General features: G+C 41.1%; 1 protein-coding gene across 5 annotated transcripts in view; it reads left to right on the top strand.

Moving 5' to 3' along the window:
- The window catches only part of SMARCD3 (SWI/SNF related, matrix associated, actin dependent regulator of chromatin, subfamily d, member 3), a 71,474-nt gene that overhangs the window by 41,962 nt on the left and 4,082 nt on the right, over positions 1-25,430 (top strand). For all 5 annotated transcript variants that reach the window (XM_051773029.1, XM_051773026.1, XM_051773028.1 and 2 more), the window contains 9 exons: positions 8,415-8,537; positions 13,032-13,154; positions 14,911-15,006; positions 15,485-15,586; positions 16,550-16,711; positions 20,052-20,149; positions 21,717-21,852; positions 23,936-24,058; positions 25,298-25,399. In XM_051773029.1, the coding sequence (XP_051628989.1) occupies positions 8,415-8,537; positions 13,032-13,154; positions 14,911-15,006; positions 15,485-15,586; positions 16,550-16,711; positions 20,052-20,149; positions 21,717-21,852; positions 23,936-24,058; positions 25,298-25,399 (1,065 nt within the window). The remainder of the gene's footprint in view (positions 1-8,414; positions 8,538-13,031; positions 13,155-14,910; positions 15,007-15,484; positions 15,587-16,549; positions 16,712-20,051; positions 20,150-21,716; positions 21,853-23,935; positions 24,059-25,297; positions 25,400-25,430) is intronic.

The following is a 25,430-nucleotide window of genomic DNA, read 5'->3' on the forward strand; positions in this document are numbered from 1 at the left end:
TACCATATATAGTTCTTGTTGTAATCCCCATTTTTCAGTCTTAAGCAGTGGGTCCCTTTATGACTGTATGTCCAGTGCTTTACTTAAATGCAGGTCAGTTGTATCAACTGCATCTCTTTTGTCTAAAATGCAGTTTTAATGACCACAAAGACTTGGTTAAGCCCAGGCTGACATACTGTAAGGAAACAAGGCCTAGTATTTTTTATAGTGTATTCAACATTAACTCCGGTCCTGCGCAGCAGGCTGTTTCCCACCCCATTTTCCTCACCTCTGGATCCTTCCCGTGTTCTCATGTCACTGAAACCCTCATTCAGTTTTTAAGCAGTTCACAGGCGTCTTCATTCATAGCTGGGGACCTAAATCCGTGGAGCCGATGGGGCCTTTGTGACCCAAGTCTAGCAGTTGAGCCTCAGTTTTGACCTCAGGCCACAGACTGTCTGTAGGGAAACATGACTGCACCTCAGATTGCTCCTCTTCTTTCTCCAGGCCTTGCCTTCTCATTACTTCTGGTCAGTCTTATTTTCTCTTCATTCGGAGTCATTACATTTTTTCCCAGGAACTGTGACTGTGATTCACTGTTCTGTTTCTTCAGCTTCCTTGCCTACCCTTTCTAATGCAAGAATCTAAGCTGAGAACCATTCTGGCTCTAGAGCTGCATGTCTCTGCTTTTCCTGTTTAACTTGCTGAGTGGAGTGCAACTTTGAAACAGCAAACTGCTCCTCCTTCAGTGGCATGGCATCTCTCAGTATTGGCCGCTGTTCTTCTCACTGGGGCCCAGATTCCTGTGAGGACTTTTACTCTAGTTGTGCTGACAGGTTTTTGTACAGCTGTCCTCCCCTTTCATCCTCTCTACTTCATTTTCCTTTACACAAATATTTAGTCAACTTCTGCTGCTGCTGTTCACTGACCACCATGTGGGATTCTCTGCACAGTTCCCATGCCATAATAGCTGTCCTGTTCTGGTTTGGTCACTGCATGGCTGTTGTGCACCTCTTTCTCCGTCTGAGCCAACCAGAGGTGAAGAACACCTGGATCTGCCATTCACTCATAAGAAAGAAATGGTTGGGAATGTGATAATCAGTGGTAGCCTTGGATGTAGCAACTGTGAAATAATGAAGATCAAGATCTTGCAGGGAATGAGGAAGGAGAATAGCCAAGTACAGACCCTGGACTTCAGACAAGCAGAGTTTGGCTTATTCAGGGAATTGAATAAGTAGGTGTCATGCCTTGGGAAGCAGCTTGGAAGGGCAAAGTGGCCCAGGGCAGCTGGCAGGTCTTTAAGGATGTTTAAGAGCAGCCTGTGTTGAAATGCAGGAAAATGAGCAGATTTATGAGGATCCCAGCACAGGGAACTCACAGCGGTGGTCCCAACATCAAAAGGTAGCGTACGAGGTGGAAGCAGGACAAGCTACAAAGGAGGAGTTTAGAAATGTTGCGTGGGTATATAGGGAATGGTACTGGCAAAGTCAAAGCTCAGCTGTAGTTGAGATCTTCAAGGACATCAAGGACAAGAAAAGCTTCTACTATTATGTTAGTAATAAAGGCTAACCAAGGAGAATGTGTGCCCATGCTGAGTGGGCTGGGTGACACAGTGACAACAGAGACAGTAAGTCTGAGGCACTCAAAACCTTCTTTGTCTCAGTCTGCACTAACGATGTCTTCCATACCTTGTGATCAGTGAACACATCCAAGAGGAGCAGCTGACAGTGGACAGGGTTTGAGCCATGTATTTCTTGAGAAAACTTGATTTGTACAACTTCATGGTACCCAGCAGGCTGCAGCTGAGGGAACTGGCCCATGTCCTTGCAAGGCCACTCTCTCACATATAATAGTCTTGTATCCAGGCTGGGACATTTTGGTCTAGATGGTCTGACAACCATCTGGTTTAGTGATGGGGCTTAGAGCGTAGTGGCTAATGGTTGCACTCGTCCAGGAATACAGTTGACATCAGAGTCACTGCAGGGATCTGTCCTGTCAGATGGTCAGTCCAGCATCTTTGTCACTGGAGGAGGCAGTGCAATACTTGCTTATAAAATCTGCGGATGACACCAAATCACTGGGTGGGGAAACTGGTCAATATGCTTGTGGACCAGCTGGGGGAATGAACCAACAAGAACTTTATGAAATCCAACAACTCTCAAAGATAGAAATTTTATGGTAGCTTAATTCTAAAGGAGCTGCCAAATCTCTATTTATTAGTGATTTTTTTTAAAAAAAGCAAATTGCTGAAACTGTTTTGTTTGTCCTGCTTAGGCAGTGAAGAATGCAGCTCCAGTTGTTCCTGCCTAGGTCCAATTTTATTTATTGGACTTTTTTCTGAGACCTTGGAGGTGCATGACAATAGAATGAGAGGCAGCAGAAACACACTGCAACATGGTCAGTTGACTCCCTATAAGGGACCGCTTTAAAAAAAACTCCGACAAAACAAACATACGCTGGTATCACAACATGGGAACAGGCTGCCAAAAGATGCTGTGGGATGTCCATCCTTGGAGGTATTCAGAGCCTGGCTGGACAAGGTCCTGAGCAAACTGATGTGATTTGAACCTGTTTTGTGCGACAGTTGGCCTGCATGACTTGCAGAGGTCCTTTGGATCCAAATTATTTTGTGATTACTGGGGCTTAAACAGTTGTCTACACAAATCATGGCTTTGCCAGATGTTCAATGAATCCTTTGTGTGTTTGAGGACTATTCATCAGCATAATTCCAGAGGCTCAGACGGATCGGTCCCAGGATGTGAGTGCCCTTGGCCTTGCCTGCTGTTGGAGGGCACTGTGATGGGGGCTTCTGATATGTCTTGACTAGCAAAGAAGCAGAGACTGCCTTAACGCCGGAGACTTGGGGAGATCAAGGAAGGCTGAGCTGCAGATAGACTTCTTTAGTAGCCAGCAGGGCTCCTGTCAGGTCTCCACTTGAAGAAGCTCAGATTCCTTCAGAATTCAGTATCTTACAATGTGACATTTGTGGCAGAACGGTTTATACTCAGTCAGCAGGAAAGGTTTGATAATGTAGTCATGCTAGAGGTCAGTGAGACTGACAGAGACCTATTCCTTAGGTTTGCTGGTAACCATACTTCACCTCAGGATGCAAAGGAAAACCTAAACAACCTCCTCTAGAAAACTGTCTATGGCAAAAATGCACTTTCCAGATTCTCTGTTTTCTGATGGCAGAAGCTGCAGAAATGATTACTGTAAGTTTTTTTTCAACAGGCAGGAATCAAGAGCTAATCTGTTTGCAGTAGGAGAATGTTGGAGATCTATTCTGTAATCTGTCCATGTAGTGTTGTGAATGTGGGAGATGGCTTTATCCTGTGCAGAAATGTAAAATTTCACATCTGTTCCTCCTTACACCTCTGGTCTTGGATCTGCCAGGGGCAATGAGCGCAGAAAACCTCTTTCTCCAGCTTAAGCTCAGATTTTCAATCACTGACTCTGATTTTTTCCTGTCAGTTCCTATCAGTATTCTGTCTGTTCTTTATAGTCTGCATACTTGTATATCAGCTCCTGATAGTTGTACTAAGAGGTCTTTTTATTTTACTGGAGAGTGGCAAGCTTTCTTATGAAGACTCTGAAAAGAAGGAGGACATATTTGATCTTCTGGGAGGAAAAAAAATACTAGTTTATTTTTAGTGTCATACAACTAGACAATCTGAAGTCCAGCCCTATCATGAGAACTTACTGCTACTTTGTTTTGCTTTTGGTATACAAGACAGACCTCAGAGTATTGAAAATCACTACCGATGATATATTCCCTGCAGTCATTGTCCATTTTTTTCAGTATTTGGCTACACTCACTCCTAAGAATTTTCACCTTACTTCTCAGCTGAACTTAAACAATTTCAGGATCATTATGTTGTCACTTTGATAGGCAAAGAAACTATTTTTTCTTTCTGTATAGGTAGATACATACTCGTAAGTGAAGCAATTGATTTGCTTTATGGAACTTTGTATTATAGAGGATGTTTTCCTGTCTCCTAATATTCTCAATAGCTTTTCTCAGAATTTTGTGGAGTTTTCTTGAGTTTGTCAGTAGATTTCTTCATTTATGACTCTAGTGTTCTTTTGGTGATTAATGTATTGCCAAGCATGGCAGTAATTGTAAAATCCTTAATCTTGCTCCAGGTGTTTTTGCTCATGTATTTAGAACTGCACTGACCTGTTAGGCTACGGTGTTTTTCTGGACTATTGTTTTCTCCCCTACCATTTCCTAAATCCTTTTGAGATTTCCCTGGGAAGCAGTGAGAGTCCCCATGCTGTAGCTATGCCATAGAATCATAGAATCACAGAATGATTTAGGTTGGAAGGGACTTTAAACCTCATCCCATTCCACCTCCTGCCATGGCCAGGGACACCTTCCATAGACCAGGTTGCTCCAAACCCCATCCAAACATGCCCTGAACACTTCCAGGGTTGGGGCAGCCACAGCTTCTCTGGGCTTTACCTCTATTTTTTTTGATTGTACAACTACCTTTAATGATTTGTATTGTTTTCTTTCTCCCAGTTTACCATGGTATGGATGCATGTCCTGTGCTCTTCTTTTTTTTCTGATTTCCCCATCCTGCATCACTTGTAGATTCTGCTTCTTACATTCAGGTTACATTATAAAAGCCCCAGCACCATTCCTGTTCTTTATACCTGGCATCTTTGGCTATTTGTTGCTGCTCATGCAGATGACTTTGTTAACTTACCTGCAGTGAGTTTGGGTCACTGTCATTGGCAGCTGTGGTCTCACCAGTACCTGCCCGTACAGATAAATTGCTTTACTGGGCATTCCACTGCATGTGTTCAGTGTTGCAGCTCAGTCAGCAAACTCAGAAGCAGCCTTTTCTGAAGGGTCTTACAGTCTTTTCAGGTTCTGATGGCAGGAGCAGAACTTCGCCTTTACTGTGTTAAGCTGCCATCCTGTTCCTGCAGCCTGTCAGGGTCCCTCTGAACAGCCCTGCTGCCCTGACTGACGTGGGCTTGGGGCCCTGGGAGGACTGAGACCAGGACTTAGCCAGGAGCAATGGAGCCAAAGACAGCACACAATACCACGGCCTTCTCCGGGGCTTTGGACACGAGGGGCAGAACCAGACCCAGACCTGGGTCTTCCTGAGCCTTCCTTCTGTTGCTGATCCACTTGCAGAAGGCTTTCTTCTTGTCTTCCCTGGCCTGCAGCCTGCTGTCAAGCTGTTGTGCTGTGGCAGCTGTAGAAGCTATCCCATGATGTTGTTCATGTCCCAGAATTTGTAGTGGTGCAGCTGTTCCCTAGTTTCTGCTTCTGTCTTGCAAGCCTTGCACATCTGTTTTACAGACAGGTGTGGTGGGGCCCCCACATTGTGCTGCTTCTACAAGGAAATCGTGAAAGCCTCTTCCATCATGTCATTCCCTCCACACTCTCCTCAGTGCCCCCACTTGCAAGTTTGCCATTCCTTTGTCACCACCAATAAAAATAAACTTATGGAAATCAAGGACAAAAGTGCATAATTTAATCATAATCTGTTCTTACTAATTTTTAAATGTTTGAAACATTTGTATTTTCACAATAAGAAAAAAAATAACCCCAACATCCAGAAAGACACTACCTTACTAATATTATTAGTAATCTCTTCCAGTTATCTCTGTAATTCTAAGATAAGGTGTAACAGACATGCTTCAAAACCTTGGCCAGTGAGATGCTGCTAATAGGTGCTTTCTGGAGTTTTTTTCAAATAGATGAAGGCAAGAATGGAGAATTCAAATGTCAAAATATTCTTAACACATTTGTAGTTAGAACTTTAGTAGAAGAAGACTGGAGACTTTCATGGAGCTATGAACTTTTCATTTAGGGCAAACCATGCAAGAAGAAGGACCACCCAGATAACTGGGGTTCAGTTACCTGTGAAGAAAACTGAAAATTAATTATGTACTACTGACTGGGAGTGTAAGAGTACCCTTATCTTTTGGAGCTAAGGTATACCAAAACCTAAGAAAATTCTTCATTGTGATGTGATACTGCTGGGGCTTCCCTTTGATTTTCCTGAGGGGAAATTGGGAAAGGATATGAAATGGGAACATTATCATGCCTCTAAAAGATTATTCCAGTAGTAGAGTGAGAAGCCAAAGCACTGTAAGAACTGCCAAAACTGGCCTGAGTGAACCTTTGGTCTAGCCCAAAATCCCGTCTTTGCTGTGACCACAACACATCTCTAGAGAAGAGTACAAAGACAGCAAGTACAATTCTTCTCTCAAATGCTCTCCCAACCTGTGACCATTTGCAGTTCAGGGAATTATATGCAGTATTGTCTTTGGCTGATTTTAAAGTGTTTGTGCTTTTTAACATCTTATAATATTTAACATGCAGTTTGGTTATAGGAATGGAATAGGAAATACCATTTCACTTTCATGTGGTAAACGATGTAAAGGTGTGGAATAGAAATATTTATTGAAGATTACTGCTGTTTCTACAAACTTACTAGAAACCTCATTAGATCCTGGCTCTAGTACCCTGCAAACCAGATGGGAAGATTGTATCACCTGTGTGGTATAGCCTGTATCCTAAAGGCTGTGTAGGCCTCTCCCTGCATCACCATGAGACTGGGGATTCATGAACTGACTCTGATGGAGCTCAGTGTTAAAGGTCTGAAACTCTTTTCTCAGTCCAGAATTTTTAGTTGACTGCAGTACACCACAATTAATTTCCTCAGGCAAGGAACTGAGGAATCTTTTCATCAGTGTGGGACGGGATAAAAGCACTGGGGTATTTTGTTGGGTCCAGAGGTTTGTACTCACTGGGAGGAAGCACCGCTGTCCTTTGCAAGCTATCTGGCAACTCCTTGATGTTTCCAGGGGAATGCTTGCTCTTCGTGCTTTGCTCTTAGAAATGTTCCTGTTCCTTTATTATTCTGCTAATACTAACACTTTGAGAAAGCATATGAGCAGTTAGAAATATAATGGTTCAGTTAAAGCTGAACAGAGTTTTTGGCTCTGTGGTTTAGCTTTCTCCAAAGTGTCAGTCTTACTGTAAACAGAGCAGGTGTTCTAGTATCTCAAAACAAATAGAGTAGGTTGGAAGAGACATTTATTTGATAATCTTAATCAGTCTAAATACAGCAGGGAACAGTTGTTCATCTTCAGGCTGGAAAAGAAAATTATTAAGAAAGGGATGACAAAAAACTGTAAGGTGTATGGAGAAGGTGCCTAGGGAATGCCTGACCACTGCTGCCCCAGCTGTGCACAGGGATGGCATCAAATGAAGCTCAGTGGTGGCAGGTTCCAAATGAGCAAAAGGAGGTAGTTCCTCCCACACTGCCTGGTGAGGTTCTGAAATGCTGAGCCTCGAGCTGTTATGGGTACTTAAAGGCAGCAACTTTCAACTACTGTTAGAGATGCAATGCTAGAAGAGATGACTGTTGGGATGAGCTCATTCAGGAGTTCTCATGTCCTTGCAGAACACAGTGAACAGATGTGTGCCTGATGTCTCTCACATAGGTGTTTGTGTCTTACACCAAATTTAAACTGTAGATTTCTGATTCTAAAGCAAAACAGGAATACCAACTGACTTTTAATTCCTATAGAAGTATTCTAACAGTTAAATGTATTATTTAAAAACATAAATATATTAGTTATATAGGTGACAGCTAGGGTGAGTATTGTAGAAATAGACAAGGCAGTCCCATATATTTATTTTTATTATTTACAGTTCCTTTCTTATACGGTTTGCCCCAAATTAAGAATGAACTTTTTCATTTAAGGGTATACTTGCCCATTTCTAAGTTCAGATCATGAGGTCTTCCTTCCAGCCTACTTCATATTCCCTTCTCTACTGACTTCTCCATCAAACAGAAAATAAAAAGGATATTTGTCAATAGAACTAACATAGTCTAGCTAATGCATTAAAATATCAATAAAAGTTGGCAGGATCGTAGGTTGACACCTGATAGCTGATCATGTGGAAACTTTGGTGTGAAGGTCAATTCCACCTCAGCCAGGAAGATGAGCTGGCAAAGGCTTGCATCCTACGTGGCAGTTTTTACTTACAATGGGTAACACTTGTTTTTGAAACATCAGATGAACATCCCCTCTTTTTTAGTCTAGAGAGATGCAGCACTCTTTTAGTTTGAACAGGACAAATTTACTGGACTTTGGATTGCTGACAGCAGTGGCTCCTGGGCTGCTGGTAGCTAAGCCGCACTTGAAAATTCAAGCGGCTATGGTTCAGGCCTTGTGAATCTAGCCGGGGTCTTCCAGAATCCATTAGCTTCAGTTCTGTGCTCCCACTCTTCAGTCTGTGCTTGTCCCATGCCCCTGAGACCTGCCTCACTGTCTGGGAACTGCAGGAGGGAGAACAACTCTGGGCACATCTGTCCGAGGGCATGGAACGGGTCGGTATTGCTGCTCTGGAACATGGCAGATTCGTGCTTCCAGTGCTTGGATATTCCTTGCTTCCTTCTCAGATCCGGGAGCTGGTTCCTGAGTCGCAGGCCTACATGGATCTCTTGGCCTTTGAACGCAAGCTGGACCAGACCATTATGCGGAAGCGTGTGGATATTCAGGAAGCGCTGAAGAGGCCAATGAAGGTAATGTTGTGAAAAATTTGTAGGTTGTGTTGAGTGGGGAAATAGTTCTTGTATTAAACGGTGAAATGATCTTTTCAATAAAAGTCCTGTTACAGGAATATTTTGGAGTGGGTCAGACAAAGCTCCAAAGATTCAGCAGCTGGGGATCAGCATGCATGGAAAAGTGGTAGAGAAAATTCTGTGGTTATTACCAGCTCTAGCTTCTGAAAGCCTTTAATAAGGGGAATAATAGCTTAGGGATAAATAAACACTGATTTTGAAATTTTGTATCAGAATGATTAAAAACAAGAAAATAAGAGATTAGAGGGGTGTGCTGAAGAGATGTATTAAATTTCCAATTCTGATTCAGTCCAAAGCTGAACTTGTGGAATAACTGAACATATGATGGGAAGAATTACTTACAGAAAAATTGTTAAAGATCCTGCAAAAATGTACACATATCCTGTATAAGGATTATTCATGTCAGAAAAAGAATGTCAGATCAAGTCCAGCACATCACTCTTCGTAATATCCTACTGAAATGGTCTTTTGCTAAGTTTTTTGAGTCTATTCATTGGAATCATGGAAAAGTTTAGGTAGGAAGAAACTGTGGAAGCTATCTAGTTCAACCTCCTGCTCAAAATAGGGTTGTTCAAGGCCTTGTTGAGTTTTGAAAATCCATAAGGATGGAAGTTTCACAGCCTCCTCAGGCAATCTGTTACGATGTTTGTCCACTCTCATTGTGAAGAATTTCTTTTCACACCTTGAATTTAAGTTCTTTTGACTGTATAGGGTGCTCATAGTCATTCATCTAGTAAATCCTGTAGTACAAAGGGTTTTGCAGCTATATGTCTGCAGTGAGGTAAAGCCGACATTCTCGTTTGTACCAGGGTGATGGGTGTCAGCCCAACTGAGATCAAGATTCTGTTGTGTTTGTCACTGTACAGGTATCTGATAAGACATAGAACACTTTAACTCCTGATGTTTTTCCAATTGATATATTGAAACAGAAAAAAAGAAACAAGATCCATTAACGTACCTAGATAGACAGGAAACTGAAATGTGGATGGCTTAAATCACAAGTTCATTGTCGCAAAGTGTTGTATATACTAAATTGGACTCTCAGAAGGAGTAATTTGTTGTAGCTTCTTGATATGGGCAGAACATTATTTTAAACTAGCCAGGAATGTGGACGTGTTTAAAAATTATTGGAGACTTGGACTTGCATTCATGAATCTGTTTAGTTTGTGGCACAGTCTTTAATTAGGGAAGTAACAGGTACAGGAGGTCCCAGCTGTAAGCTGTGCAATGGAGATCTGGAGCAGGGAACAGTGTAAGAGACACAACACTACAGAAAATTCTGTGTCCACCTAGGGTTCAGCAAATACATTTTAAATATCAGTTACTCAGTTACTTAACATCTAGAGAATGATCAAACAGATGTTTTTCAAATTCATGTATAAATAGCCCTAGCATGTAGCAGTTGTGAAAGTCAAGACCTGTCGAACTAAGTCTAAGTTTAGATAAATTTGAGTTGTTCTAATGTTAAGTATTTTCATTTTATTACAGTTGGAGCATTAGTAACAGCAATGAAAGTTATCCCTGCATTTCCATCTCTTATCACAGCTCTTGTAATTTTGAAGTATTTGCCTTAAAACAGTGATTCCCAAACTGGGGTTGTAATCCTGGGGAAAATTTGAATTTGTCTGAGGTAGGTGATGTAGGGAATATGCAGGACTGCAAACTGGAGATTGTCATCCAGGGACCATCACTCTTCCGCCAGGGACTGGTGTGGGACATTGAGTTTACCAGACCTGTGTATAGTTGCAGTTTCTCAGACCAAATGATCTATTCCCAGGTTCTCCGTTTTTAGCTTATAAACGAGTAGTAGCATCAGACTGCTATCACAGTGTCTCTCTCCCTGGTTCTGTGAATTGAGATTCTTTCCCTGCTTTCAGGTTTTAAGATGACTGAGGAATTGCTCTTGGATTTGCACTGTTTCTGAAACATTTCTGACGTAATTTTGTATGTTCTGCTTTTTGTGTTGTGAGATAAGGAAAATGCAAACACCTAATCTCCTTCTTTAATCAGTCTATGTTTTAAATATGTCTTTCAAGTTCATTAATGGTTTGTTTTCTTAGGTAAAAAATTCACTGCAGAGGAAGATTTTTTTTAGTGCACCTAGCTTGTTCTTACCACCCACATTGGCTTGTTCTTATACACCTCCTCATTCTCTCCTGAGAAAGTACAGTATACAACTACCAAATAAACTGCTATAGTGGATTTTATAGACTATTGTGCATACTATTTTCCATTTTATTCCTCTATAACCTCTGTTTCACTTTCTTTGTTGGTTGTTTTTGCTGTAGTTGTTGAAGTTTTCATAGAACTGTCTACATGTGTTTTTCATGTGTCAGTGCAGTTTTGAACTCAGTAAATATTGTCTAGTTCCTTTTAGTCTTCATGATACTTGTGTAGTCTACCAAGTCACTGATTTTTCTGCTTTGGTTGGATATTTTTAAGGTTTTGTTCATTTTTTTTTTCATTAGTTACCTAACTAATTTTGTTTCTTCTACAAATTTTGACATATCTGTTTGCTGCTGCTCTGGGTGAGAGACGCCTCTATATTCCAGTTCTGATAGGGACACTCTCTGTGGAGCTGGACGTTGTTACTAACTCTAACTTGGTTTTAGGTGGACTGTACAAGGCAGCTAGAGCCTGGAGACTAGGAGAAAGGGAGACATCTAAAATACTCAGATTTGAATAAGGATGTTATTGCAGAGGATTATCTTGGTGATGAAATGTCAGACTTCTGAGAAAACAGACACAGTTTCTATCTGGATATTGAGAGAGATGAGGAAAGAAGGAGTTTCCAGGGCAATGGGAGAATGGAGATAATGTCTTTGGAAATTGAAAGAAGAGGAAATGGAATAAGCGATATAAACCTGAAATATTAGTATGAGTATCTAGGAGGAACTATTAAGTGAAAATGCTGTTTATGAAGATTATGAAGACTTGCAGTTCTGCAAGCAATCCAGGTGGGGATAAAGTTTAGGAATGGTTCATAAAATGGACAAGATAATTTGAAGAGTTGTGAATTTAGGAATGTGAAGTCCTTCACAAGTCTACCACACCAAACAGAGATTCTGGGTCATTAAAAAAAATAGGTATTATGAAAGAGCATTTTAGCAACAGAAATCCCATGGGAAAGGATGGAGAAAGAATGTAGATTCCCAGAAATGTTTTTCTACCTATCTGCCTGTTCTTACCTGTGCCTACCTGTCATTTTCTGGACTCATGGCACTTTGGAAGATCCTGTTCCCTGTCAGTGCATACAACTGACACTCCATTTCTGTCAAACCTTCCTGTCACTATCTTCTCCAGATTTGGCAAAATGTAGTCATTTCCTTGTTCCTCTTCAGGCATAAATCTCTTCCTTTCCCATTCCTCCATGACAGATTATGCTCTATAACATGCTGTCTGTAACTTCCTTCTCTCCTATATGTGAGTGTGAAAGCTTTACAAGACTACTCCTTTCTTATATTGTATGAAGATTGTTTTGTCTGCATTAACTTGACAACTGTAGCCTTTTTGTTGTTGTATTATAAATAGATATTGGAGATTAGAGTCCCAGAGTAATTTTTGGCAATATCTTGTCTGGAATCTGTGCATCAGACTTAATGGCTGGGTTTTCTGTGTGGTGCATGGGAGGAAAAGTGCTGAGAAATGACACAGCCAAAAGCCACCACAGTGATTGGAAACCTCAGGTAGCCTGTAAAAATGGCAGCAGGTAGGCATGATTGTATCTCTCACAGACTTGAGTGCCTGGGTTAGGAATGAAGTGTGGTGCCTTCCTCCACTCAGGTCTCACAGCAGGGTGGAGCTGAAACCTTTGCTGAACGTGAAGAAAGTTAAAGAGGAGGGTAAGGCAACAAGGGGGTGTGTGTCTCTGTGTTCAGGTGTGTTTGCAGGAGGACTGTTACCAGATGCTGCATGATTGTAGGATGCAGATGGGCAGAAATGTGCAGGGCAGATGGTTTGCAGCATGAGCTGTATTTGTGACTGTCATTTACAAATCTGAACTGATTCAACTTTGAAAGGCATTCATGTTGCAAGAGGTTTGCAGATGAGTTTTAGCAATCTAGGTAGGTCCAGCTAGGACCTTCCAGCCAGGGAGGGCATCAAATCATGCTTTTCTTACAACAATTTCTCAAGTATCTAATCCAGAAGTAGAGGATGTATTGCCTCTTGGGCTTGGCCCTGCAACCTCCTGTCTTCCTCCACTTACAGCAAATTTCAGTATGTTTGTATAGCCAAGAAAGGAAGTTTCAGATTCAGCTTTTCAGTATATTTTCTTACATGTAACCAAATCCTATATTCTAGTATAACCTGGTGCAACTGTACTAAACATGTAGATTCTCTACTAAATGTGTAACTGTCACCTTTCCTGTGGCTTCCTCAGGTCTTGGACTTTAACTGGAATTGTCCTTTTTTTTTTCTCTGTGTGTGCAACAGCAAAAGCGGAAACTGAGACTTTACATCTCCAACACGTTCAATCCTGCGAAGGCGGATGCCGAGGACTCCGACGGCAGCATTGCCTCGTGGGAGCTGCGTGTGGAGGGGAAGCTCCTGGATGACGTACGACTGCCCCGTGCTTCCCTGGGGCTGGCAGGGCTCTAGAGATTGTCCTGTGGAGTGGTGGGGACACCAGCAGAGACAAGACATCTCTTAATGGCAGCGCTAGCTTGTTGCTGCTGGGAAGGCACCATGTCCAACCGGAGAGAGGGATAAGGCCCTAATGGGAGTGTTGGGGAGAGCAGCAGGAGGTGAAACAGACTTAAGGACAGGATAGGTAGGGGGAGGTGGAGAGAAGAGGGCTGAGATGATTCCCTTAAAAGAGAAGGCAGGGTTCAGGTCACAAGAGGTATGAAAAGTCAGGCCTACAGCAGGCATTGCATCTTGTGAAGAGCAGGATAACAAGAAGGCAGTACTTCATATTCCTAGGGAGAACAATATGATGGTGAGAGCAAGGATGGGAGAAATGTTTTATCATTATGAAGTCCTCAGAAACCTCAGTGATGGATTTAGATTTCCTTGGGGAAGGCTGGACTTTCCTAATAAAGATGTCACCTATTTGAATAGACTTCACAAGCTGAGTATTTACAGGCTAAACAGATTAAGAACTTGCATGCGTGGAGAGGGCAAGGCTTTCGGCTGTCTAGAGGTAACTGTACATGAATCAGAATCATAATCTTCCTGGAAGATGAAGTGATGACAAAGTGCAACATCTGGGAATTGAAGTTAGACAAATTCAGTTTAGAAATTAGAGCATATATTTTAACAAGAAAAAGAGATTCTTTATTGGAACAAAATATCTTTTCAATTACTGTCATTTTTTAATAAAATATTATCTTCATTAAATACAAATAAATAAATTGGAATCCCATAGACTATATTCTATGGAAAGTCAGATTATGTGCTTATAAGCCTTCCAGTTTTTAATGTAGACAGTATGAGCTGTGGAGTAAACAGTGAATACTGATAATTAAATGGAAAGACAAAATGTAAAAGGAAATAGTTTTACCTAGTATATGATCAATCTGTAAAATTTACTATTATCTGATAAATCAGACCAAGAAATTAGCATTCATTAAAAAACCTCAAGCTGTTAAAATGAAAGGTATACAGTGGCCTTAGGATCATAGAATGGTTTGGGTTGGAAGGGACCTTCAAGACCACCCAGTCCCACCCCCTCCCATGGGCAAGGACACCTTCCACTATCCCGGGTTGCTCCAAGCCCCGTCCAGCCTGACCTTGGACACTTCCGGGGGTGGGGCAGTCACAGCTTCTCTGGGCAGCCTGGGCCAGGGCCTGCCCACCTCCTGAGTAAAAAATGACCAGTCTAAACCTACCGTCTTTCATTTTAAAGCCATTACCCCTTGTCCCATCACTAGAGGCCTTGGTAAAAAGTCTCTCTCCATCTTTCTAACAAGCCCCTTTTAAATACCCCCCAAACCCTTCTCTTCTCTGAGCTGAACAACCCCAGCTCTCCTAGCCTGCCCTCAGGAGAGGTGCTCCAGCCCTCAGATAATTTTCATGGCCCTTCTCTGGACCTGCTCTCACGAGTGCCACGTTCACATGACAAGCCAGTTCTTTCCAATAACATTAAGAGAGTCAGGGAAATCTTCCCTACCGTTCTGTTTTATTGTTCCACCACTGCTGAGATTTTTGCATCTTATCCTGTGTTTGTCAGAGGGAAAACTCAATTAGAGTGAGCGCACTTGTGGTCTACATGGGATTTAATGTTCAAGACAAGAGAGAGGCTGAGAAGGAAGCCTAGGACACAAGCTAATACACATAGCCTTAAACATATCTGGTTCTTCTGCTTGTACAGCTCAGCAAACAGAAACGGAAGTTTTCGTCTTTTTTTAAGAGTTTGGTTATAGAACTGGACAAAGATCTTTATGGACCTGACAACCATCTTGTGGAGGTGAGAGGGTTGTGCACGCTTCGTATACACATGTGATAGTGGCACACATAAGCACCCAGGTGCCTGTTGTCTCTCTCGTTTAGGTGACCTTATATTTGTTATCTCGTTTAAGGTATTTTCAAAGTTTTCAAAACTCCATTCTTCTTAAGAATGTTTGCTAACAGAATCTAGTCCAAAAACATAGATGTAGTAGTGATGTAGTGCACATCTTGAACAGAATGTGTGAAAAGATGAAAAAATCATGCACATTTTTCCTATCAAGTGTAACAGCAGTACAGATTCTGCACTAAAGCTGAATTGAAATCTTTTGCGGGGGGTTGTTGTGGTTTGGTTTTGTTGTTGTTGGGTTTCTTTTTTAAATTGCCAAATCTTCAGAAGGCTTGTACTTGTCTTATTCTGGCACGATGTGCTGTGCAAGATGCACCTTCATGGACATCAGTGAAAAAAACACTGACGGTCTTGTTTCTCCCTTTGTCAGTGGCACAGAACTCCCACGACCCAGGAAACGGATGGATTCCAGGTGAAGAGACCTGGGGATGTCAGTGTGCGATGCACGTTACTCCTCATGTTGGACTACCAGGTCAGTGCAGCCATTGGGACACGGTGCAACAGAGCAAATTCATCCTGTCACACACATCAAAAAACAATATACGTGGGCTCAGAATGTCACGTGGTCCACTGAAGTTAGAATGATACCCAACTGATAGATTACTTAAGATTTAAAGGGGACACATCAAGTGAGCTTCTCATGTAGTCCAGCAAAATAATAGGTCTTGGCACTATGATAATTAGTATTTTTTTTACCCACCTGCAGAAAGAATATGCATTTCCTCCTCTGGCTTCTTAGAGAATAGTCAGATAAGTTGAACATGAGTTACATGTGTGGTTCTTTAAAAAGATTCAAAGGAGTGGCTTTTGCTAGTTCAGTGGTACCTGAACCAGCTGTGTAATTCCAAATTATCCAGGGAATTTGTATTACTAGGGCTGCAGACCAGGGTAGTTGAGTTGTATCACAGAGGTCAGAAGAAATATATTCTATTGACTGATTGTGGTTGGGTAAATGTTCTGGTATGCACCAGAATGGTGGAAACATGCCTGAAAAAACAGAGTTCCAAGACAGCTTGTTGATGAGCAGTCATTACAACAGTGGAAGCATCATCATGACTTCCTTCTCCCTCTGTAGTTAACCTCCAGTAGTTCAGAGGAAGGGCTGTTCTATTTCTTCTCCCACTCCTTACAGTAAAATTATGCATCAATGTTGAAAAGGAGAATTGTTTCCTGAGTCTTTGTGCAAGTTATTATTATTTAAAGCATATGCTACAGTTAAGTCTGTGTGCATGGCACAGGTACAGTGTCCCCCTTCCTTCTTCCAGAGCATCAGCAGTAGGATACAGAAATGCAAAGTTGTGTTTTTTCAATCTCTGCCATTGAATGGGGTGCTTCTCCCAAGGAACAGAGTGCCCTGAGAATTAATACTGAAACTCCATACTGTGTGTCTGTCTGCTTTCCTCTCCACTGCCCCCTCCTTCTCTTCCTGTTCCAGCCCCCCCAGTTCAAGCTGGACCCACGGCTGGCGCGGCTGCTGGGGATCCACACGCAGACACGCTCAGCCATCATCCAGGCACTCTGGCAGTACATCAAAACTAACAAGCTGCAGGACTCTCACGATAAGGAATACATCAACTGCGACAAGTATTTCCAGCAGGTAACTCCTTTTTGGGCACAGTAGCTCTTTAGAAGCAAACTATAACATCCATCCATGAGTTTGGGATGAGTTGGAATTGGAATGAAAATTACTCATTTTTATCTTCCCTTAATGATTTGCAGTATCCTCAGTACTGAATGGCTTTCAGCATACACTACAAGTAATATCATTAGCACCCTCCCCATGTGCCAGTGTTGTCAAAATCCCCCACATCTGGTGGTTCAGCACTCCCACAGAAGCTGTAGCCTTTCCAGAAAGGAGGACTTCTGTATTGATTTGGTGGAATTTTTTTCCCCAGTATATCATTTTGTACTAAGAAACATGAAATAATCTGCTGATTCTGATTATCAAATCATATATAGACCTGTTTTCTTCCCTTCTCTTTCGCTGTTCATGAAGGATAGAAGACATGGAAGATATAATTAGAAAAGTTATTTTCTCTTAAGTCTACTTCAGACAATAGAATACCCTTAATGATCTGCATGATATTTTGAAAGCTGCACATTAAGACTTTTTGTCTTTCAAAGTGACTTCTAGAATTAACTCAGAAGGCCACTTAAAAGCATCTCCACCCTTTCTGTAGATACAATTATATTTATTTGTAAAGATAATGTTATCTGAGCTGTCACTGTCTTAATTGACTTTGTTTTCCTGTAGGTTTAGGCTTACATGATTTGTAGCAGATCCTTTGTCTAAAAAAGTACACACGTTCGTATCTTGCATTCGTTAAGCGGGAGGACTTTCTCACTTTTTTTTAATTTTCCATTTAAGAACTTCACTAGAATAAGAACTTGCTGAAGCCACCTTCTCTTTGTGTGTCTCATTAGGTGCTTATTAGCTTGTAGGTCTCCTTTATGTTACAACTCTTCAGGAATGTCATCAGACCTGGTAGATGTCTTCTCATTCTCAGAAGATGAATCAGATGAGAGAGTTGGGAAGTACCTGATTGCCTTTCTAGAAGACTGAACCTCACACCCTGCAAGAGCTGGCTAAGCTGGAATAGTTGCATAAGAATGCAGCGCTTGCATAGATTTAAATCATAAATAGGATTGATTTGAGTGTTTCTGTTTTCCTTAGGTCTCTGGCAAATTGTCCTAATTAGCTAATCTTGCTTTCAAAACTTGACATTAGTGCTTAGGGATATAAATCCCATTCATCAAATGAAACATTTCATGATGAGGGTTTTTTTGTTTTTCACTCTAAGATTGAGAGATGGAGGGCAAAGGATTTGGGTTAATAATGCCTTCCAGTCTGATAGTATTTCTGTAGACTATATAGTTTTAGTCATATAACTCCTGGAAAAAAACGTGGTCCTAGCTGGAAGTGTGCGGGTCCCTTAGGGGAGCAGTACATAACACATTCTCACTCCATTCATTTAGATACATGTCTTCTCATTCGCTGTGCCAGCTGTTCTGAGTCGTGCACTGGTGTGCTTGTGGTTGTATCTAAAAAATACTGCTGAATGAGTTACCTGACACACCAGTATCACTGTGGCCAGAGAGCCTTCAAAGCCAGGGATTACAAGTTTATACCATTAACTGCAGTTCAGAAGGAATGTGAGAAGTTTTAGGAAAATTCCATGTAGCCTTAGTTTCTGGGCTCCCACCCTCCTCTAACTAGTGTGTATCCTTGATCCCTTTTCCATTCTTCAAGCTCTTGTCTCTTGGGCACCCATGTTAGGAGTTTGACAGGAGTGTTGAGCCAGCAGTGACAGCAGATTGGATGTAGCTGGTATGCGGAGATTTTGGGTGGGAATTCCACGGTCGTCTCTATCAAGTGTCAGAATTCAGAACTGAAACAAAGAGTGAACTGCACACTCAGTAGATCCTGTTACTTCCTTGTTCTTTAGAAACTAGCTGACTGAATTCCTGGATGCAGGCAAGTCCAACAAATCAGACAAATTTTAGAGTTGATGAAGGTGGATCCTTTTCTGTATAGAAACACTGTTTACATCAACAAGGAGATTTGAAATACATTATGTTACAAGTGAAAGCAAGAAAAAAGGTTCAAAGGTATTTCAAAAGTCAGAGGTGGCTTCTAGGTATTTCTGCTGCCAAATTCCCTGACTTTCTCACCGAGAAAATTATAGGTTTCAGAAGATACTGTATCTGGGGAACTACAGCATCTGAGTTTGTATGTCTGTCCTACAACCTCATAGTCCTTTCTTTTCAACCCTGCCTTTGTCCTTTGTCTCTGGAGCTGCAAAGCTTGTCTCTCTTTATAGATACAATACTACAAGTAGTGTATCTCTTTTATCAGGTGAAAATAGTTTCCCTAACATTTGCATAGGCCTCAATGTTTTCACAGATTGCCTTTACATAAGGGTATGTTTTAAGGCAAATGTTAATATATAGAAGGCGGGGGAGGGTTAAATCAGTTTAAATGGAATACCTTCAGAGAAAAGCCTGTTCATCTGTTCAGAGCATTAAAAATCCCAGTAGGAAAAAAAGGTGGTAATAATTATATTTCTGAAAATTCCAGGTGCAAGGAGTGTTTCTAGATTCATGGCAATGTACTGCAGTTACTCACAGAAAATTTCCAAAACCTACAGCTTTTAATCCTTTTCAGAATAATTTTTTTTTCTGAAGTCAGTACCTATTTGTGGTGTGATTTTCAGGGTTGTCCTGTGCAGGACCAGAAGTTGGACTTGATGACCCTTGTGGGTCCCTTCCAACCTGAGATATTCAATGAGTCCATGATTCTGTTTAGCTTCTGGACCATAGTGAAGAGACGGTAACCATGAATTGTTGTTCAGAAAGGGGTGGGTTCCTTCAAGAGGCTGTTCAGGCTGTGGTTAAAAATATGTAATACCACATTGAGTTTATTTTTCCTTAATCTTAAAAAAAATAAATTGTGAATAGTTTTAAAATTCAGAAGTGTTTTCTTGTATTTTTCTTTACTACAAAATACTTCAGGAAACATTCCTTGGGGAAAAAAAAAAGCAAGCTGTTTTTATGTTTCCTCTGGTAAAAAAAATTAAATAAAATTTTCTTTAAAATGTGCTACTGCAAACCCTCAGTGAGAAAGGGAGTGTTTGCTTCTCTCTCATTATTGATACAGTTGATCCTTATGTCCCATTAAAATGTCCTGTGCCCTTCAGCAGCTAAACCAAAAGTGGAACACCTGAAATTGTCATCATCTGATGCATCTCTCTGTGAGCCCAGATGTAAGTATAGCAGCAGTTTACAGGGACAGAAGTGACCAAAAATGTATTCTGTGCAAGGAACCGGAATTACAGTTTTCAAAATCACCTTCCTTATGAGCTGCTGATTTCTTACTTTCTCATTTAATTGCAAGTTAGGTTTTGGACAGACAACATTTTTTGTTTATTGTGTTGCAGATCTTTGACTGTCCACGGCTAAAGTTTTCTGAAATTCCTCAGAGACTCACTAACCTACTGCTGCCACCAGACCCAATAGTGATAAACCACATCATCAGGTAAGCTGGTCAGTCAGCTCAGCACTGTCATGTGCAAAACACTCACTAGATAAAGTACAGAAACAGCTGTAGTAGTAGGCACCAGAATTCAGTACTTCCAGGTGAATACCTAGGACTTTGTTGCATGCTCATTCTCTGTGTCATTCTAGTCTCTGTAATTCTGAATTATTTTCAGTAGAATGGCACCAATTCTCTAGAGGTATGCAAAACAACTTTTATTTTTATTCCTACTAGAAATACCATTGAGAGAGTTGGTTGGATTTCTTTCCCAAGGGGAGAGGAATGAGAGTTTGAACCCACAAAAAGAGATAAAAAAGGAATTGAAATAAGAAGTTGTACATCATGGGCAATCCTGTAAATCACTGAGCTCTTATGTAAAGTGTACAACAGCATTACAGTTTCAAATGCAGTGACCAGTCCATGCATGCTTTGTTGGGATTGAGTCAGCTGTTTGGGTGTTAGTCGTATCCTGAGAATGCCAAGAAGCCAAGAGATCTCCAGAGATGTACAAAAAAGAATGCCTGGATTCAGAGAAGGCCATTGTGACCAAGATACTGAGCTCTCGCATCCTTGTCAAAACAGATGTTTTTCTGGATAGCAGATAAAATACAGCTTTCAGCTGTCTGGGGCACTTCAAGCACATGCCATATTTAAGTGACAACTGTGTGTGGAGAAGGGGGACAAAGAGACTTCTGCGGATTGCAGTCTTACTGTTTAGGTATTTCAATCCGTCACAAGCTTCTCTGTGGTCTTGGTCAAAACTCTGATTCTAGGTGTTTAAACATTATTGTTACTTGAATGTAGTGATTTGATTTTCTACAGAATATTGACAACAAATGTTTCTGAATATGCTTAAAATTTGATCCTTTATTTTAAATTTGTAATGTGATATAAAGTTTAAATATTACATAGACTATGAAAATAAAATTTGCTTTTTGATTCATTTCAATGTATCAAACAGAGTAATCAAGAAGCAGCTTGACTGCCATGCAGCTTGATAGCTGTGTACATACTGTCATCAGTCATAACCCAGTGGCCTCTCTGACGGACCACAAAAAAGCTGAAGTCCTCAGAGATATGTAGTCATTGCTTAGAGAAAAATGACAAGGAACTGGTGGTTACGTGTGACAATGACTGAAGTCTGATTTACCAACTACGGGATTGAAAACTGTTTGTTAAGAAACTTTAAAGATAAAGTAAATGTTAAGTCTAAATGCCAACAAATTAAATATAAATTTGGGACAGGACAAGCCAAAGAAAGATACTGGTATTTAGCTTATTAATAGGTCTCAGGAGGACGTTAGGCAATTTAATGAAGACTATGTCTATCAGTAGCTTTTAAATTTGGTGGTCTGGACAAAAGCTCCAGCTTAAAAATCTGTGAAATCCGATGGATGAAAGAGGAGAGAATATACTAGAATATATGTATATATAAAGATATCCTGGTCTTACACTCTTTTCCCAGCATCTGCAACAGGCTTTATCAAAGAGTGTATTCTGGGCTGGACGGATATTTATTCTGACTCATTTTGGCTGTTTTCATGATCTTGTGTTGTACTCCCCATAGCGTTGATCCCAACGACCAGAAGAAGACGGCGTGTTATGACATAGATGTAGAAGTTGAAGACCCATTAAAAGGCCAGATGAGTAGTTTTCTTCTCTCAACAGCTAACCAACAGGAGATTACAGCATTGGACAACAAGGTACTAGCCCAATAGTAAAGTATCCCATGGTACATGTACTCATTGTGTGGCTTCATATGGGTTTGGTGTCACATGTCAAAGACAGTAGTGTCTTGAGACAAGGACTTCTCAAGGGGATGTGCTTTCAAGGGGTGAATTGGCCACATGCAGTGGGAATACACAGGGGTGAGTGGTGTTCCCACTCAGGATTTGATCCAGAGCCTGACATGGTTATCAGGGTGATAGAAGTAGAATTTCACAGGTAGTGTAATGAGTCCTCTGACATTCGAGAACCACCTGAACTGTATGACTAACCTTTTATTGAGGGGTCGTGATATCTTGCTAAATTGCTAAGGCAAAGCTGGCAGAATCTCATACTCGGGTGTGGGATTTGAATCCATGACTGCAGAACAGCTCTCTGCAGTAGGTGCAAATATGGGACATGCATGGCAGGAAAATCACCTGGAGCAGTTTGGTGGTTTTAAGTGTTATTGAAAGAGGATCATGTGCACTTCAAATAATAGTGTTTGTCTCAGGGCAGTGGTGGGCTCTGCAGGCTGTATTAGGGGTTCATGTCACTGTTGGCCAGCTTCTGCCATGTGTCAATGTCTGATTTGGCTTGGTAAGGAATAAACAAAAGTGGCTTCTCAGAGCAAGGCACAGCTTCTGTTTGTTTACCTCTAATACAAACAAATATGTTAAACTCTGGTCTTGGTGCAATTTTAAAGGGAGTCTGGACACCAGCAATCCTCGTGGATTCTGGTAACTGTTGCAGCATCTTTTCTTTTATGGCTCTCCAGGAAGGTCCTTTTCAGCAGGGCAGCTGCTCAGTGAGTTGGTTCCCAGCCTATATAAGCTTGCAAGCAGCATGCATGGTGATATCCTGTTTCCAGTCCAGCTCACCTTTTCCTGTGCCTTGTCTCAGCTCTTTTTTGAGCATTTGCTAGAGCACAGGGCAAGCTGTGATGAGAAGTTATAATCACTGCTGGGTGGATGGGCACAGGCTGCTGCTGTTCCCCTTCAGTGCCTTGCATTGCTGTGCTGACACAGATCCTCTCCTGGGAACTCGGCGCGTGCCGATGGAGTTCACTCCACACAGCACACACTCCACACTAGCATTTTCCCAAAGAAGGAATGATTTTAAGTTGACAGCAGCTCACTTACCATGTAGTGCCTACGCTAGTGGCCTTGATGGCATAGTCAGAGGAGGATTATTTTCTCCCATGTACTTGACCCCCTTAGCTACTTTGCCAAAAAAGATGAATGCATGAAACTAAACAAGATAGGTTTACTATCTCAAACTAGAATGTTAGAAGAACAGGGTAGCAAACGTTTGCTTCTTTATGTGTGTAGTGCAGATCATTCATTAACTGTCCTCCTACTGATCATACTTGATGTTGATATCCAGGAACATTATAGGACCCTGACTTCTCTTCATTCTTCCTTCTTCCCTGCTAGTTAATGCTCATTTCCTTCATAATACTTCTGAATATATGATTCATTTTCTATAAACCTTCCGTACTCCCGATTTCTCACTGTTCACACTCCACTTCTTTTTGCAGCCAGCGTGACTTTACTAGGCCTTCTCTTAAGAGAAAGTTTAGAAGTCATGGCCGTTCATTTAACATGGACTTGATCAAGAAGTTACTAGAAATTTTAAGGATTACAATAGGATATGGAAGATATGGTGATGATGGTAACCAGGAGAATAACTGCTTTCTTGCATTGGGCACTGTTTAAAGACATATTTATATAGCACCTTTCCCCAGAGATCCCAGACTGGGCAGAAAGAGTGATTCTACACAGGAAATTATTACTTTGTATGGTGACATGACTTTGCTCTGTGAGCCATGCAGCATTTCAGTGCAGGAAGTGAAGGAGAATCCTGTACCTACTTGTGTTGCAGAAGTACAAGTGAAACCAAAATGTAGTGGCAGGATTGCAGTTAAGTTGCTCTTTGAAGTGAAAATGCCCTAGGAAACTGCACAGGTCTGTTGTATAGAATTGTCACCTTTGTACGTTACCAGGAGTATCAAAGATGACCTGAGGGTCACTGGAGAATGGTAGAAATTAAGTAACATATTTTGGGTTTTTTTACTGTCAGATTCATGAGACAATTGAGTCCATAAATCAGCTAAAAATACAACGTGATTTCATGCTGAGTTTCTCCAAAGATCCCAAAGGATACATCCAAGACCTTCTCCGGTCCCAAAGTAGGGATCTTAAGGTAAGCTAAGGTTTGAAAAAGAATGAATAGTGGAACCAGAATGGAAGAATTTTATCTAAATGTGTATAGAGTGCATAGCCAAACATCAAGGATGGATAATTGGTGGAAGAGAGACAGTTAGTGGAGTACTGCAATCCCAGAGCAGACAGTATGCAGGAAAGACAGTTTAGGTTGTATTCCAACTCCAGTGAAACAGCGGTGCCTGGTGGGCATGGTAGGTGGATTCATGGTCAGACAGTAAGATCGAAGTGCAGGGCTGTGTTGATATACTCTGTAAAGTCAAAGCTATATAAAACTCAGCAGGAGCATCCTATAGTACAAGAAGACAATTTTGGGGTGTTTTGTTAGTTCATAATTTAATCTTATTTAAGAAATAGGCAGGTTAAATATCAGCTGCCTTTGAGCTTATCTTTGAGATATGCGAGAAATGGAATGTAAAGAAGTTCAGTTGTTTGACAGCAAAAACAAGTTATTTGTTTTTCATAAAGTTTCACATTTTCTGTCTTTAATTGACATGCCTCAAAATCAGTCATATTAATGAATCCATGAAATTATTTTATTAAAATCATTGTGTCTTTCATATGTAAATGCCTAGTCAATAGTCTTACAAAAATCTACTGTTGAGATTGTGATTATTATTATTTACATTGTATTCAAAAGGGGATGGCATCTGAAAGAATGTTTAAATAAAGCAGCCTTTGCTTTGAGGAGCTTTCAAACAAAAGTGTTGTGGGGCTTCTCTAGCTACACACATAGAATAGTTGTTCAGAGTTTTCCCTGACTGACAACCAGTCCCGTAAGAGCCTTCTCCATGATGTTCTGCCCTGCTGGCATCAGAGTTGTGGTTGCACAATACTGCTCTGCAAAATATGCTAATAACTTTATATTTACCTCTGATTCTGTGATGCTGGAGACTTGGTCATCAGAATTCTATTTTTTTATAGAATCATAGAATGGTTCCAACCCCCTACTGCCCTGTACAGGGCTTGGAGCAACCTAGTCTAGTGGAAGGTGTCTGCCCATGGCAGGGAGTGGAACGAGATGAACTTTAAGGTCCCTTTTCCAACACAAACCATTTGATGATTCTGTGATCTTGTTTTGGTAGTACGCACACATTGTCCATTTGCTTTGGGCTTTGAGAACACTTCTGAACATTTTTTATGTAGTAATGTAGATAAATTTTGACTCTACCTAAAAGTTTGTCTGTGTGGTAGAACAGCTATATTGGTTTTGTCACAGGTGATGACTGATGTTGTTGGAAACCCAGAGGAAGAACGCAGAGCCGAATTTTATCATGAGCCATGGTCTCAAGAGGCTGTGAGCAGATATTTCTACTGCAAGGTATGAAAGAAATATCCACACTGCTGGCTTA

The sequence above is a fragment of the Manacus candei genome, unplaced genomic scaffold (assembly GCF_025592945.1).
Source record: "Manacus candei isolate 608988 ecotype Guabito, Panama unplaced genomic scaffold, ASM2559294v1 h1tg000164l, whole genome shotgun sequence".
Taxonomy (NCBI): Eukaryota; Metazoa; Chordata; class Aves; order Passeriformes; family Pipridae; genus Manacus; species Manacus candei.